Source organism: Sturnira hondurensis, unplaced genomic scaffold, assembly GCF_014824575.4.
Source record: "Sturnira hondurensis isolate 20B ecotype Veracruz unplaced genomic scaffold, ASM1482457v3 Scaffold0024822, whole genome shotgun sequence".
Taxonomy (NCBI): Eukaryota; Metazoa; Chordata; class Mammalia; order Chiroptera; family Phyllostomidae; genus Sturnira; species Sturnira hondurensis.
In genome coordinates, this window is record NW_028097453.1 from 4,205,351 (window position 1) to 4,222,914 (window position 17,564).

Below are 17,564 nucleotides of genomic sequence, written 5' to 3' on the forward strand. Positions count from 1 at the left end.
TGGGTGCATAACTTATAAGAGAAATACATATTACTACTACACAGTTCTGATTTGTGACCCTCTGATCACAAATAAGACAGTTTCTAATGTGACTTTAGGTCCAGCTTCCCAGGAGAAGTAAATAGCCCTGTGATGTAGGCACTCCGTAGTTTTTCGTGAAGCCTGAGAAATCTGTCTTAGACCGGGAGGGGTTACCCAGCCTCTGTGTTCTTATTTGAAGGTCTGACTTCCCCTACATTTGAACCCAAGCAACTCCATGCAGGGCCACTGTGCACAGAAGCTTACGTCCAGGAGAAACTCCACCAGGACGTCAGCTGCGAACTCGCCATCAAACTCAATCGTGCGATCGCCCTTCAGAACGTACAGGCTCCCTTCTTCAGTGAAACCTGGAAGAAAGCGAGAGTTCCCAGGATGAGATGACCCTGATGCAGGAGAAACTGTCCTGTTGGCCAGGCTCAGGATGAGCAGAACTGTGCTCCTTTGAGTTCTGCTCTCTTAACCCCTGTAACGCCCTCTGCTCCCCACCCACAGCTGATATGAAAGGGTATGTAACTGAAAAGTCATAGGGCATAATTCTCTAGGAGGGGAGCCCAACCTTTTGGCATCTCTGGGCCACACTGGAAGAAGAAGAGTTGTCTTGGACCACACGTTAAATATGTAAACACTAACGAAAACCGATGAGCCAAAAAAAGGGGGTTTTAAGTAAATTTACAATTTTGTGATGGGCCGCATTCATAGCCATCCTGGGCCACATGGGGCCTGCGGGCCGCAGGTTGGACACCCCTGCTTCTCCTCGTTCCTCGAGTCTGTGTGACCCCCACCTCCCTCCATCATCTTGGTTTCAGCTTAGGACCCATTTTCCCCGGGAAGGCCACTCCACTCTCTCCTGACATGATGGATCTTCTCTGAGCTCCACGTATGAACACTCATGACAGCAGTGATTCCTCTAAGGGTAGGGCCACAGCTGTCTTGGTAGCCCAGGCATCACACAGAGCCTGGGCATGCTGGGCACCCCAGACACCCCCTAGATGTTTGTGGCCAGGTCGAACAGCTTGCTTTTCTAGAGGAGCAGAATTCTGCACATCCTCTGTCCCCAGTGAACTGAGAATGCTGCAGGGCAGGGTGGGACTCTTCTTCCTATTCTCCATCGCTCTTGGCATAAGGCTGTGTGCTTGGACAAACACTTGCTGGAAGACTTCCCCTGAGAAAGGCCAAATAGCTGAGGCTGGCATTTAGTCCAACTTCGGGCCTCCTTAGTTGCTTAGATTAATTGTTTGCAAACTCTCTGTTAGCTGGAGAATGCTTTCTCTGAATGAGCTCCTTTGCAAACCTCTAGGGAACAGAGGCTGGTAGCCCCCTGCCTTCTGGGTCCCAGGGCACATCTGAAGATCCCCAGGCACACCATGGAGCACCATTTCTAAATCTAAATGAGCAATGCATCCCGTATCCTTGAACATGGCAGTGACTGATCACAAGGGTACTGGGGGGAATATCAGCCAGTGTTCTGCTGTTGGATTTTGCTCTAAGCGAAACCAGTTAGGAGGTTATTGCCCCAGTTCAGGCAAGTAGAAGAGAGGCTGGAGATGAAGGAGCAGGTTCATAAAACACCATCGTCCTGGAAACTCTGAGGACCAAATGGTCAAGAGCAAACCTCCAATAATTCCCTTTCTCCCAGGCTGAGCTGGGAGAAAGACTTCTTCAGACTTTTCAAGCCCCATCATGTCCTCCGCTGGGAGAATATTTACTGGGCCATTGTTACAAATACTTGCCCAGCTTGTCTTCCCTAAATTTTAATTTTTGTTGTCAATTAATTTTTTAGAAATTTTTATAGAGGGGGAAGGGAGGATAAAAAGAGAGGGAGAGAAACACAAGTGTAAGAGGGAAACGTCAACTGGTTTGCCTTCTGTACATGCACGGGTCGGGGACTGAACCCACAACCCGGACATGTGCCCCAACAGGGAATTGAACCGGTGACCTTTCAGTTTGTGGGATGACACCCAACCCACGGAGCCACACCAGTCAGGGCTTCCCTAAGTTTTTAGATCTCTGGAACACTAGTGTTTCCCTCTAACTAAATTGACCGGAAATCCAACTTCTCACTAATAATGGGAAGGGAGAAGACTCAGGAATCAACAGGTGCTAGGGAGGGGAAAGAATTCATTAAATAGCTTTTGATGAAGCAAAGAGTTTAACCTACTTTGCTTTCCTGCTCAAGAGGAAAAATATTCCTTAATTTGTCTCTAGAGAAAGAGATACCCCAGACATTCTTAATAATTCATTATCATTTTACAGTGATGAGTTCTTTCTTGTGTCTGACCTACACACCATCTCCTGCAATTTAAATGTTTAAAAAAAAAAAGCCCTGGCTGGTATGGCTTGGTGGATTGAGCACGGGCCTGTGAGCCAGAGGATCGCGGTTCGATTCCCTGTCAGGGCGCGTGCCTGGGTTGCGGGCCAGTTCCCAGGGGGGAATACAACAGAGGCAGCCATACAGTGATGTTTCTCTCCCTCTCTCCTTCCCTTCCCCTCTAAAGATAAATAAATAAATAAAATTTAAAAATATTTTTTAAAAAACCTACCCGCAAGGCTGGTCTTCTTGAAAATACAATAGAAAACAGTTGTTTGTAATTTGCAGAGATAATGAACTTTTCATGGACCTGAAGGTATTTATTGAACCACCACTAACCTTTTTTGTTTTCCCTGTGCTTACTACTCCAAATCCAATTGACCTTTCTTCAACAGTGCTGTTTTACAACCTTCTGCTACGGCCATTGTTCATTGGTCATGCGGAAAGAGCAAAACGGGCAGTACACGTGTGGCGTGTTTGAAAACTGGAAAAGCTACCTGCTTTCTCTCTCATTGGATTAGAGGTGTAAGAATCTTAAAGTGCACTGTGCTTCCGCGTGCAATATTGACAGAAGAGATTACAACTGACGCTGCGTAGTCGTTTAAGCAAACCTTGTCCAAACTCTCCTTCTCATCCTTGGTGATAATGCCCAGCTGTGGTTTAGCCTTTCATTTAGAAACCAAGAGGTAAGGCAATACGAGGTGATAAAGGGAGAGATTTGCTCTCCCTCTGAGAGACCACTGTGGTAGAGAGGTAGAGAAGCTGGCCATTTAAGATCTAAAAGGCCTTTTAGATCCTTTCAGGATCTAAAAATAAAGGCTTAAATCTCGAAAGCCAGTTTCCCCGGGAAGAAATTCTTCCCCTCTTCGTTGCACCTGATACAAAAATGTATCTGATGATTAACGTAAAACCATTCAATTCAGGCCAGTGCTGACTTTCATGAAACTCTTTCACAACTCAAGACTAGGGTATACAAGCACATCATAATGAAAAGAAATATAAAACCCAATTATCGTGCAAGAATAAATGAAACTGTACTCTTCTTGCAAGACACTTTGTTCTTCCTGATAGAGCTAAAGAAAATCACACTCACCCAGTTTCTTGGCGAGCTTGGACTCTTTCTTGGAATCGACCATCGCAAAGCCTATATCTTTATGTTCCAGGATTTGGGCCACAAGCTGAAGGGAGAGACAGGGAGAGTAAGTGAGCCCAAGGCAGAGAGAGGCAGACGACATCAGAGGGTCCTATTTTGAGGTTCTCAGTAGGGTTTTCCTCCACTTCCGGTTACTGTGACCAAGTGAAGGCGATGAAGGGGTTCTGTTTTCATCCCCATGGGAGAAGGATGATTCCACAGAGTGCTCAACTGAGGAGAGAAAACCACGGACCAGACCTAAGATAAAAAGTGTGGAAGAATGCACCTACTCCCACACAGCTTTCTGTGCCTGCAGGGTAGATGAAATTTGAATCGGGAGAAAAGAGAGAAAGGAAGCAGAGCCTTGACTGGTGTGGCTCAGCTGGCTGAGTGCCGTCCTGCAAACCGAAGCACTGACGGTTTGATTCCCAGTCAGGGCACATGCCCAGGTTGTGGGTTGGGTCCCCAGTCAGGGCATGAGCAACATCGATGTTTCTCTTGCTCTCTTTTTCCCTCCCTTCCCCCCTCTCTAGAATCAATAAAAGAAATAAAAGTTTTTTAAAGAGAGGAAGCAGAGTACTTGAATGCTCATAGGTACCTGACAAGGGAACCTGAGCCCTTCCCCAGCCATGAAATGCACCTGGGGAGGGGTGAGGACACAAGAGAACCCCAGATGGGCTGAAGGACCTTAGAATAAAGGAGACCTGGGTCCCTGATATCTAAGCATAGTTCTCGAGTCTCCCCACTTGGGGAGTAGGAATGTCTGTTGGGTGTATCTGGCAAATAGACCCGAGATGGGTTCTGAAGGTTTCCTGCAGCCCACGGAGAGAAAGAACTGGTACCTGGCTGGTGTAGCTCAGTGGATTGAGTATGGGCCTGCAAATCTGGGTTGCAGGCCAGTTCCCAGCAGGGGATGCATGAGAGGCAACCATACACTGATATTTCTCTCCCTCTCTCTTTCCCTTCCCCTCTAAAGATAAATAAATAAAATCTTAAAAAAATAAACTGGTAGAACCTGGGGGTGAAGAGAACGCAGTAGCAATCGAGGTGGACAAATGGCCAAAAACTATTCTGAGTGGCCGCCAACACAGATGACACCAAACACAAGCTTGGGTGAGCTCCTGAGACATAGATGCAAGGAAGACCCTTGAATCCCTGCCATCTGGCTGAATGGGGGCTTGGAAAAGAGAGAGAATGAAGAAGCTACCGGAGGCATCATGAAACGTTAATATTACTTTTTCTTCAGTTAAACTTAAAAAAAAGATGACTGTAGATTAACATGCAATTTTAAGAAATAATACAGAGAGATCAGAGATCAGGGATTTTCCGGGTGGTCTGGCCATAGACAAGAATTTTGTAACAATGATGCTACCAGGCAGGTACTGGGAATATCAGGGGGACCGCTCTGTTGTGCTGTGCGCCTGAAACTAACACAAAATTATGTTGAATGTAAACTGTAATGAAAAATAAAATTTAAAAAGTAAAATATAATATAAAGAAAAATAGGGAAAAAATGCCCGGAAGAAAATTTTTGACAGGAACTGCTTCTGGTCCTAGAGACTGGGGAAGGAGAAGGACAATAAGGACTATCACTCTTTTCTGCTAAAATGTTGTCTTTGATTTTTGCTTTTGTTTCCATTTTTATTTTCCTCTAATCCTTTCAAATAAAAGGGATGCAATTGCATTCGTCAAATCATAGTTGCTTTGAAACCACAGGTTGGCCAGCAGTACAAGAGTTTAGCAAAAATCAAGAGAAACTTTCCACAAGAATCAATTGGTCGTATCAGGAATCTCCGATGGGAGTGTATTTTATTATTATTTGTAAAGTATGTGCTATGCATCTCCTATACCAGTAAAATCTACAAGAAACTTATGTGCATATAAAAATAAATAACACAGCCAGATCTCACATATGTTTTACCCAGTTTCCCTGAAATAGCAACGTCTTGCAAAACTGTGCTCCACTTGTCTAGGTCTCCTTCGATCTCTTTCATCAGTATTGCGTGGTTTTTAGCAGATAAATCGATGCATGCTTTGTTACTTTTCTATCTCAGTATTTAAATTTTTGAGTGGTTGTAAATAGTATTGGATTTTAAATTCTGGTGTCCCTGTATTTACTGCCAATAGATAGATATGCAATTGGCTTTTGTATGTTTACCTTGCATCTGGCAACCCAGCTAAACTGTGGTTAATTCTAAGAGGTTTTTTTGAGGGAGTAGATGCCTTGGGGTTTTCCCTGCAGGCAGTCGGGTCAGCTGCATCGAGGACCCTGAATTCCTCTCCTTCCAGGAGGTGTGGCTTCTTACTTCCTTGTGTTTCCTCCTTGCACTGGCAGGAGCATCCAGCTCTGTGTTGAATGAAAGTGGTCAGAGTGACCACCTGGGCCTTCTTCTGAATCTTAGTGGTTTCTCTATTTTTCCTTTCGTTTCTATCAGGTTTTGCTTCACATATTTTGCAGCTATGTTCTTTGGTTCATACACCCTTAGGATTTCTTGTGTTCTTGGTGGGCTGACCTGGATCAACTTGGCTCTCCAATTTGTGCTCTAAATGCGCCCCCCCTCCCCCACTTTCTCTTCTATGGTTGCTTCTCCCATTTCTCCCTCTATTTCTGTGTCTCCACTTTGCTCAGCGTCTGTGGTTTCTCCCTTGGATTTCCTCTGCCGTTATAACATCTCTAGGGCTTTCTTTGCCTATTTATTCTTCCTTCCATGACCTTCTCATATGTTCCCATTCTCTCTCTTTCTCTCTAGCTCCTAACCACTCCTGTTTCTCTAAGGCTAAGGCTGTTGGGCAGAAGAACAGACAGCTGCTCTGTGCAGTGGCCCTGGCGACTGGGGCTGGAGGGCCAAGTAACAAATGGCATCCCCCACCCCCCACGCAGTTTTCTCTCCTTTCTTGGATTTTGCCTGGGACTCAAGGAAGCGTAGGATGAAAGACATCATCATCAGTGTTTATCTTATGACTCATTGTGAGCCTTCCTGCACTATTCAAACAGGCCAGTCCATTCAGCAAAGTCATTCGGCTTCAGTCTATTGCATTCAATTTGTTAGACAAAGTCATTTTTTAATGAGTTTCCTGGTTTTCAGGGCAAGCCATTCTGTTCTATTTCACACTGTCAAAACTTCATCTTACATGTGTCTACATCTATTACTCAGAGTTAATGGTGATAAGACCTAACGTCTTTGTGGTACTGATACGTTCACCACCCCTAGAGCATGAGCCTCTGACGGCGGTTCAGTGCACACGAGAATCACCGGGCATGCTGGTCACGGTGAGGCTTTCCAGGCTTCATCATGAGCAAGCAGAGAATAGCTCTGGGGTGGGGCTCAGGAAGCTACCTTTGCGTAGACCACGCGCCACACCCCACGACTCTGATGCAGCAGATCTCATTCCCCACTCCGGAAAACGGCGTTATAAGTCGCCAGTTCATCTGAAAGTGACAAGGCGGAACGTTTTCCGACCGTGGCCCCTGGGCCAATGCTTGACCTTGTGGGCTCCTCTAACTTAGGCATAGAAGAGAAATATTAACATTGCCAAGAATATAAGAAATTAACTCTGAGAATGAAACAGAATTTAACACTGGTCTCTCCTAGACTTATCCCACCACATTTTGTTGCTTTTTGGTGAATGCAAACGTGTGCCTCTCCTGGGCGTGTCCATCATGGCCTTTCAATTCCCCCATCGCTACGTATGTGTGAGTGGAAGGGGATGGCGCTACCTTGGACACACTCAGCTCCTCCTTTCTTGTTTCACCAAGCATAGTCCCTTGCTGTCCCAGGTATGGTGCATAGGTGGAAGTGGCAGTCACACCTGTGCCAGGAGAGCACGCCAGCAGAGACCCGCTCGCCTCCTCCTAGGTGCCCCATCACTCTCGCCCCCCGCCCCCCCACCGTGGTTAGGCTCAAAGCCTGCCCACTTGAGCTCTGTCATCACTTCCGTCAGCCCTAGCAAGCACCTTTCATGAGAGCCTAAGCCAAGGGTGACCAGGGCTGGCTGTAACCCAAGAGAGAGCAGTGAGATTTGTGGGGGAAGGTGGGGGAGGGCAGGTGGCTTTGGTGAAAGCCCAGGGCCCTCCGGGCTGACTCCAGAGTGACCCATTCTCCCCAGGACCAAGAACAGCTGCTGGGCTGGTGGAGCAGGCCATGCACCGCGTCTGCCTCTCACACACGGCTGGATCTCACCTCCACCTTTGCTCTGGTCCCAGATCTCTAGCTGACATGTTCCTTTCTCCACTCTGCCACAGCCCAGTCCCACTGCTCACTCAAATGCTGCCAGCCTTGGCCACCCTCAGCTGCCAAGCCCAGCTCCAGGGTCATATTTCACTCCAGCCTCCTTTCTGTGAATTCCAATAGCCTCTCGCAGAGACACGGCGCTCCGACGCTTACTTCACAATCGTGAGAGTTGTGTGTGCGTCTCTTCTGGGTCATGAACCCTCCCTCCCTACGGAGGAGGACCCTGTGTCGGGCCTCTGTCGTGTCTCGTAGCGTTTTTAAGAGACACTCAGACTTTCTATGAAAGGGTGGACTAGCCCAAGCATATCACAAATTCAAGGGACATTTGAGTTCAAGAGAAAGATGCCATTGTCACCAATTACAGTGATTAGGAGTGACAAACACGAAGAGGAGGAAAGACGAGGGACCATGTTGCCTAAACTCTAGAAAACAGAATCACTCTTCAGACCTGGCTGCGATTTTCTCTTGTTGACTAAAAATCTTTCCTGAGCAGGTTTTGTTGGTTTGGCTGGCCGGTTCCTTCTCAGGGCATCTCACCCCTCGTCTGCCTTGGAGAGGGGGGCTGCCTCTCACTGTTTGCTACATGTAGCCCCTGGGCATTGGCATAATCTGCACTCTTTCCAGAAACATTAGGATTTGCTTTGGCCATTGCTGACTCCTTTGAGTACAAAAATAACTTTATGGAAAAGTTCTATGAAATAATAAGCATCATTCAGTAGTAAAGAAGTTGACATTCACAGTACACCCTTTCTCTCCCTTTCTTCATATTGCATTGTGCAGGCTTATATTGCACCCCTGATACCTCTGTAGGGATAGGGTCAAACCAGACCTCATCTTTAAATAACTAAGTGACCAGGGATGGGAAATCCTGATGATTAAGAATACAGGGCTTGGAGTCAGAACCATGGATTATGGACTGGGTTGCCACCGCTGTGACTCCGCTGAAAAACGTGGACAATAACAGTATCTATTTCATCAGGCTGCTGGGAAGGTCACATGAGATAAAGTGCGTCAAGTGTTTGACACAGTGCTTGGCATGTAGCACGTGCTTAATCAATGTTAGCATTTCTTCTTAATGCCATGACAGCTGGTAGGGTTCCGGACCTTGGGCTGGTTCAAAAACACCAAAGCCTGATGTACCGAAATAGAAACTGAAATAGTCCATAACTATTCATTGAGGACCCACTATGATCAAGATGTGTGCTAAACAAAAGTGTGTCCGCATCATGGACCTTGTGACTTTCTTAAGGAAGAAGCTAATGGAAAATTAAGTAGGCACTTAAGAACTAGAAAATAAAGGCTGTGGGGAGAGACAGAGAGAGGGAGAGAGAGAGAGAGAATTCATGGGCAGGGACGTAAATCATGCAGGTTTAATTTCCATGCCCTGCGTGGTGTGGCCTGGCTTCCTCTCAGCCTCATCCGGGGCCACTCTACCTCTTTGGGCAGAATCCCCCTGTCAGGGGCGCTCCCAAGCCCTAGGCCAGGCACGTGCTGCGGCTGCCTGCAGGGGGCGCATGTTCTGGCCCACACAAAGGCCTAAACAAGCTTTGCTCTGATCTTTGCCCTTCCCCCTCTCTGATGCCCCTTCCTCCATTCTGCACCAACTCTGTTATCCTTGAAGTCTACTCAGGAATGTCCACTCAAAAGGCATTCCATGACTCCCAGTCTGAAGTGGGTGCCCTTTGTAGACATTTCTTGCTTTCCATGAGAAATCAGAAGAGATGAGCTCACATCGCCCCCTACCTTGCATCAGATAAATAAGTAAGTTTCTGAAATAAACGAACAAGTGAACGAGGGCACTGCTGGACCTTGACCGGGGAGGAGTGTGCGGGTAGGCAGAGGAGAGCTGCTGGGCGTCCTGGAGGAAGAAACGGCACAGGCAAAGGCTGGGGGTGCTGGCAGGGGGAGGGTCAAGCGCGGGCTGACTTACCTGAGCAGAGGGCTTCTTTGGGGGACACTCAGTGGAGTCATGTGTTCAAGGCACGTGAGAAAGAGTGTAAAGAACTCTGCACGTTAGCACTAGAGGGCCTGATCTGGGAGATGTCCGAAGAGAAGAGCGATATGGCTGTGAGTCTGGGGGGGTCTGAGGGCACAGACCAGGCAGAGAGAAAGGAGGGTGAAGAAGGAGGGCGACCAGCTGGGAGGCTGACGCCACAGTTAAATTGGGGGTGACAGGTCTCTGATGGAGGTGGTGGCGGTCAGTGGAGAAGGTGCAGCTTGTGAGGTGATGTTACTAATGGAGAGTCAGGCAGACCTGGTGACTCGTCTGTGGCTTTGGAGAGAGAAGGGAGGGGAACCAAAAGCGAGGGGGAGGCAAGATGACTGCAGAATCTCCAGTGGGGGAACAGAGTGAAGGACCACACAGCAGTGGGGGGAGGGCACGTGAGAACTGGGGCCAGTTCTCAGCCCAGATTGGCATGCAATGAGTTCATGGCCGCGGAAGTCCATCCAAGAGCTGGAGGTGCCAGCCTACATGTAGCTCAGGGGAGAGGTCCCAGATGGAGCTGTGAAGGGGAGAGGTAAAGGTATGAGGCGGGGTGACATCTCCAGGGACTGGCCGTCTCGTAGGAGGTGAGAGCAAGAAGAGGCAGAAAGGACTGTGGGACAAGCAGAAGGAGGGCAGGAATTCTGTGTCATGACTCCAAAGTCATGGGAAGAGAGGACCTTGAGAAGGAGTAGGTGGCCGGATCGAACGTTGCAGGGAGTCACGGGGGTGGGACCCCCCACGTGGTCTCTCGTTTCAGGACCGGTAAGTCACCCGAGACCTTTTAGTGAGGAGCTGGGACGGAGCCAGAGCCCTGGGCATTAGGCAGGTGAGTGGGTGGCAAGGACTTGTTGGAGCAAGTGTGGATCACCTGTTCCAGAAGTTTGCCTGTGAAAGGAGGGGAAGCTAATTCAGAAGCACTGGAGGACAAGCTCCCTGGGCTGTGTGAGGCCCCCTGGCCTCAGAGGACAGCAGTGCAGTGTGTCAGAGGCCTCTACGGCTACCTATGCCCCCCAAGTCTGTGCCTTTGCAGCACTTCTGAGCCTCAGTCCAGGGGCAGATGGGAAGAAAGCTGACTTTGTGCCCCTTCCCAAGAGCTGTCTTCATGGGCAAGGAGGACGCATTTGCTTCGTGGTCAGAGGGAAGGATGGGGAGGTGGGCGGGAGGGAAAAGGAGGGGCGACTCACTATGGGGAGCTCTGAGGGCCCTCCTGCAGGGCCCAGAATCTGAAAAAAAAAAATAACCTGAGGACTGAGGAGCCAGGGGAAAATGTCACAGGTCTTTGCTCCGAGGGAATGTCCCTCAAGCCAGACGTTAAAAATACCCTGGCTGCTCTCCTGCTCTGTCCATGGAAGCTAAGAGCGAGCGGCTGTTCTCACCCACTGTCCCTGATACCATCTGGCCACACGTCAAGCAATTCAACAACTGTGTGTCCTCCTGAAACCCCGGAGAGCTGACGCTTATCTCCCGGTAATCTCCCGTTGCTTTCCACCCGGCCGAGGCCAGCTCTATGTATAGCTGGGGGCAGGCACGTGGTGTGCCTGTGCAGGGGGCAGGGAGGGGGTGGAGCAGCTATTTTGTGAGATTCAGGTGAATCCTGGGGCCTCTGGGGGCTGGACTGGGTGGCCTCCTAAACAGCCTTGGGGGTGAGGGAGACTGTCACCTGCTTTATTTTGGGCTATCACCTTGGTCAAATCGAAACTGAAGCCCCAAGGGCCAATGCTGGGTGTGCTTTCCACTCTGCCGAGTAGAGACACACCGTAACAACAACGGTAGCGGGTGTCTCCTACCTGCCAGGTACGGCTCCAATACCTGATATGAATGATCTTATTGAATCTTCCCAAAACCCACACAGCACTGAAGAGAAACAGCAGGGACCCCAGACACAGCATTCTGGCTCCGGGGCCCACGCTGTCATCCATCACATTCGTGTTCCTACACCAGAGCCTCACAGGTCACAGTCTCCCCAATTTCAATTTTCTGATGTGAAAAATAAGACCAAAACCTGCAGGAAGATCGTGGGTGCAAGCGCTTACTAGCTGTGCATTCCCTATAAACTGGATACGAGCAGCCCCACTCCGCCAGCCTTCCGTTTGGACCCTGAGCCGAGTCAGCATCACCCGGAGCGAAGCCCCGTGCAAATGTAGACAGCCTCCTCTGCCCCAGAGTTTCTGATTCAGCGGGTCTGGGAGGGGACCCAGGAATCTGCATTTCTGCCTAGGTCCCGGGTGATGCCGGCGCTGGGCCTGGGCCCCACACAGAGAATCTTGCTCCACGACCGGCTCCAACACACAGTCGGTCTCACTGTGGAGTGCTTACTGCTGGCCACACTGACCGAAAGAGGGAGGCTACCTCGGAGGCCAGGCCTCTCCTTTTCGTACTAAAAGTATTGTCCAAGTGGGGTTTTCAGAAAACAGAGTTGAGTGACGCTGGGCTGGGCCACGCCCCTTTCCAGTGGCTCACGGCAGAGCTCCGCACCCCAGGGCCGGTGAGAGCAGCCCCGCCCCGCCCTGCCGCAGAAGCGGCCCACCAGGTTGTCACGGCAACCCCGGAGCCAGGGACAGATCAGCCCTTTCAAAACTAAACCTTCCCTGGGTTGACGATACTCCTCATAAGAAGAAGGTAGAGAAGGCTTCGGTGGCTGGAGAGACCTCCTGCCCGTGAAGGAATGACTGCCAGCGGAGGCCTCCGGTTCGCCTCCCCGCCGCGCACACGGGAGAGCCTAGGGCTTGGCCGAGCTCTGTGAAACATCTGAGTCGTGTCTATCTTGATGACATCTGCTAGTGACAACAAATACTACAGAGAGCTAAGCAGAGAGCTGGAGTTGTCACAGACACCGTGACAGTCCTTGACTGAGCACCAAACGTGCCGGTCATTGTACAGGCCACCTCTTTCCTCTGGGTAAGAATCCTGGGACGAGGGCAGTGTGGTTTGTTTTACCCAGGAAGGCGCTCCGCCTTGAGGAGTCAAGTCACCGGCCTGTGGCCAGATGTCCAGTTCAACGACCTGACCGTGCAAGGACTCGAACACAGGTGGCTCTAACTTCAAAACCTGTGTTTTTGACCATGCCAGGCGATACTGTCAGCTGCTGCTCATATGCTGTATTCACTTTATTTTAAGTCCTCACCCAACGGTATGTTCATTGAATTGAGGGAGAGAGAGAGAGAGAGAAGCACTGATGAGAGAGAGGAACATCTAACAGTTGCCTCCTGTGTGCATCCCAACTGGGGATTGAACCTGCAACCTGGGATGTGCCCTGACCGGGAATCGAACCCTCAACCTTTTGGTGAATGAGATGATGCTCCAACCAACTGAGCCATTCAACCAGAGAATATTCACTTTCTTTTTAGTAGGGGGTTACTGTCATTTACTTCATAAATAAATGGGTGACACTCTGGTTCAGGGCCCACACTCTGGTTCCATTCATGTCCCTGCACTGGGGTCTCACAGGCACCTGGGCCCAAATGCTGGCTCTGCTACTTATCAGCCGTGAGACTCTGAGCAGGTCACATTTGTGGGGTGTCTCACATACGGGTGGCTATGTGTCACCGTAAGGTAGAAGCAGGTGAGTACCTGTCGGCCCAGCTCCCTGCCCAGCACACGGCAGACGGTGAGGAGAGGCCTGCCTGGCGTGGGGCACCGAGCAGCCGGTGGGTGGACGGGCACTCGGAGGCCTGCCTGGCCCTGCAAGATGGCACACTGGCCGTCTTCCTGCGTGGCCGTCCAAACAGAAACGGCTCGTGTGGACAAAACCACACCCAGTGTCCTGACGAGGGAGCCTCTGAGGCTTCCTTGTACAGTCTCGGCACTTCGAGGGGCTGGCTTTCTCGGCGGAACAAGTCATTTTTGATGCTAAGCCTGGGCTGTTCATTACACGAGAATCCTCCACACCAAATGGTGAAGCTCACACTGCAAAAGAGCAGGCTGCTGCTTTGAAAGAAGAGTCTGGTGACTCAGACAGATTTTCTTCCTTTTTATTTTACGGCTTTACATTATAATCATGGTATCTCATGCCTTTAATTAAAAATTTATAACTTGTGATGGTTGCCAGAGGGGAGGGGGTTGGAGGGCTGGGTGAAAGAGGTGGAGAGATTAAGAAGTAGAAATTGCTGGTTACGAACAGTCATCAGGATGTAAAGTACAGCACAGGGGACATAGTTAATAATATCGTAATAACTATGTACGGTGCCAGGCGGGCGCTGGAAATGTTGGGTGGACCACATCGTCACATAATGCTTGTCTAGTCACTAGGCCAAACACCTGAAACTAATACAAAATAATACTGAATGCGAACTGTAACTTAAAAATAAAGTTAAAAATTTATACCTTTGAGAGGAGGTCTCCCTCGGGGGTACAATGACTAGACATCCTATTGGAGCTTGAGTACCGAGGGCTTTTGGAGGGACAGTAGTGGGAGAAGAGGGTCCCACTGGTCTGAAACCTTCTGAATGAACAGTGTGTCCACCACTTTGTAAAATCCGTTTCCCCATTAATTCTGTATGTGGAAGGGAGAATTTACCTGTAATCAGTTCAGTCCGCTCTCTCACCATCGTGCCTCTGGTCGTTTCACCATCTCATCCAAGCACCTGTTTTGTTGCTGAGACATGCACCCCAAACTCTTACCAAAGGGTTTAGGGGGCCCTTGGGCTCTGAGGAGATTGCAATTGAAGAGTGAGCATGCGCACACACCTCCCAAGAGAATGCTGGCTCTGGGTGAGGATTCGTTCCCAAAGCCAAGCCAAAATAAGCCTGACCTCATCGGATTTTTCAGAGTGTGGCAGGTGCAAGCACCGAGAAGGCCATCTTTGGGCAGTGGACAGTGGGAAGAAATGCTTCAATCTTGTGTGTGTCGCTATTCTCTGCCCAGAGTTCCCACATCATTCCAGCTGTAGATTTGCTGGAGTCTGGCAACTTCATTTTGCCTTCCTCTCTTGTGGGGTTGGAAATGCAACCTCTGGGATGTCTGCCAGGGCTGAGTAGGTTTGAAGGCCGGGTCAGCCCTGCACTGCCCAGAGCTCCTGCCCATGCTGTGTGCAGAGAGGACTGAGAATCCCGTGGTTTTAAAAAAAATCAGCCTAAACCATATTTCAGTTGGATTAAGCGAGGATGACAAACAGGTCCTTGAATCTGACAGGTTCAATCTATTTTTTTATTATTATGTTCAATTCTTTAAAAAATTAATTTAATTTAAAAAGAAATTAAGGAGAAATATATTTGCCATATAGGAGATGTATCCATAATTCCTTGCCTTTTCATTTTCTATTCTTTTATCCATCCATCCATCCACCCATCCAGCAAACATTGATTTAATACCAAGTAGGTGCTAAGCATTCGTCTCTTTACTCACGCTGGTCATTTCGGTTCAACACATAGACAAGCCCTACCATTAAATACTGCTCAAGTGCAGGAGAAAATCCAGACCACAAATTAAAAACACCTGTCCCCTCATGAGCTGGCAGTCCTGGTGAACATGAAGCAATCCCACTCAGCTGTTCCCTGGTGCAGTGGCAGGAGCATGACATTTGGAACCAAAGAGATGTGGGTTTAAGTCCTAGTTCATATCTGCAATTTTCTAGCTTTGTGACTTTGGGCGACTTCTACTTAATTTTACAAGATCCTTTCTGTGAATGTAACGTGAGACTATATTGTAAGAATTCAATAACAGATGTAAAGACCCGTATTAGGTGTGGTCTAGGGTAGGTTTGTAATTAGTGCTATTTCCCTTCTCTTCCTTCTGTTGATTCAACATACACTCAACAAACTCTACTAAGTGCCCACTGAGTCAGACATTAGTTTTGGTGCTGGGGTTCAGCATGAAGCTAGAGGAAGCGAGTTCTTATCAATATAAGAACATCTCTCAGATGTCAGGGGCTATGTTATCAGCACTTTGTAAGTAAGCAGTACCCGAAGAGTTGAGGGATAGGTGAAATAATGAATGTTTCTATGTGGGTGTTCACGAGACTTAGTTTGACCTGGTACAACACTCACCAGTTTGCGCTAAGAAGTTTTCCCATGGGTCCCTGTTAAACGTTCACATCTTAGCATCCCATATCTGTATACGTGTAGAGTGCTCAGATTCTCGTTTCTTTGGGGGAAAATGCACTGAGACACAGCAACCAAATCGATGTTTTCCCTCTCTTTCTGAAGGTAATTCCTAGGCCCTGAAGAAAGCTTACTTAGAAAGCCATCTTCCGATTTCTTAGGAAACCTCACAATTTGACTTGAAACTTCTGAAGTAGGGGAAGGCTTCCCCCTGGGCCCAGGTCACCCCTTGTAAGGAGGTCTGAAGTACTAATCACTTACTGTGTGAGGAGATAGAGGGGAGCCCTGGGAGGCCTGGCCGGGTCCCAGAGCAAACTCAAATCTTTGCAGCCCCGGGACCCACTGAACACCCCAGAAGTTCTCCACAACAGAGGCGCTCTGGCAGTGCAGTGTCCTCCAGGGGAGCCAACAGACCGAAGGTCAAGCAAGTGCAACATGATTCTGGTCACCCAGCCCGAGAGACGGGCACAGTGCTCTGCAAACTTAAACATGGCTGCGATCCCATTTACATGCAACAAGCACCCAGGTGAGGCCCTTGACACTGCTCTGGGGTTCACATTTTGGGGTCTCCAGATAGGCCGGAGTGGGCCACAAACTTGGCTGCACGCTTGGATCACCCATGGAGCTTTTAAAAACTGTGGTGTCTGCGTACCATCCCTCACCCCACGACCAATTAAACAAGTATCTGGAGGATGAGACCCAGCACTCTAAAAAACTCCTTAGCTGACTCCAACACAGAGCCAAGGTTGAGAACTGCTGCGATTGGCCAAGAACATGTTCCGAAATTCCACAGACAGGTGAAGGAATTAGCGTTAGAAAAGCACGGGCTATATTTCAGGCACTTGGGCATGCTACGATGATTAATTTCCTAAATAGGAGCCAGCATAACAAAATAATAATACCTGGCACTTGCACAGCTTCTTAGAATTTTACAAGAAATTCTTATTTGCCTGCTTTCATATCACCCTTTTAATTCACCCACTGAGATAAAACTCGATATGATTGACTCTATAAATGAGTAAATTGGGGGCATATTTGTGACCCACCATGGGTTAAATAGGGCATCACGTATAAGAGAAGTTCAGGCACACTGACCCCGCATGTCTGCCTGTTCCAAGCACTGCTCCCTCTGCCGAGGCTGGGTAAACCAGATAGCTACACTCATCAAACGCACACAAGAGTCATGCCAATTGCACTGGGTATGTTGCAGGGTTTGAGGAGGTTGCATCACTCCCAGCCAAAGATGGTTTCACTAATATACAAAAAAGACTGTGACCTGAATCTAGCTGGGCTCTCAGTCTAGGAGGGGCTGTGGCGGACTGAGCACAATGGCATCAAGAGACTTACCTGAAGAGCAGCAGAACCCAGAGGCCTACTTTGCACAGGGTCCTGATTTCTGAGTCTGCCATAACTGATGGAACATGCTGCCCCCAGAGGGCCTGATGGATAATCTGTGCTGGAATCACCATCTAGGAATTATTGGGAAGTGATCTGCTGGCCAGGCCTGAAGCACTGGTCATCACAATAATCCCCCTGCTGGGAGAGAGGCCACTTCCAATAATCTTTATGGACAACCCTGCCATTTAATGTCCAAGAGGGCCTTGGTGGGTGGTGGGGGGGGAGCTGCTGGGAAGGTCCTGTGTAAGTGGCAGCAGCTTCTGTGTGGGGAGCTAAGGCCCCTGAGGAAGGGACACCGAGGGGCCACCTCGGACCTCCCACCCTAGCTGAACCCTGCTGAAAATTAGCAGGAGCTACAGGCCGACCTGGCATGCAGCCGCCTGGACGATGTGGCCACTTCTGTGCCAAGACCCCAGCTTGCCTGCCAGT

General features: G+C 49.1%; 1 protein-coding gene across 1 annotated transcript in view; it reads right to left on the reverse strand.

Annotated features, from left to right (window-relative positions):
- Positions 1-17,564, reverse strand: part of CASQ2 (calsequestrin 2) — a 58,770-nt gene that overhangs the window by 33,363 nt on the left and 7,843 nt on the right. Inside the window, exons 2-3 of the mRNA XM_037038899.1 lie at positions 3,441-3,525; positions 286-386 (exon numbers count right to left, since the gene is read on the reverse strand). Coding sequence (XP_036894794.1) covers positions 286-386; positions 3,441-3,525 — 186 coding nt within the window. The remainder of the gene's footprint in view (positions 1-285; positions 387-3,440; positions 3,526-17,564) is intronic.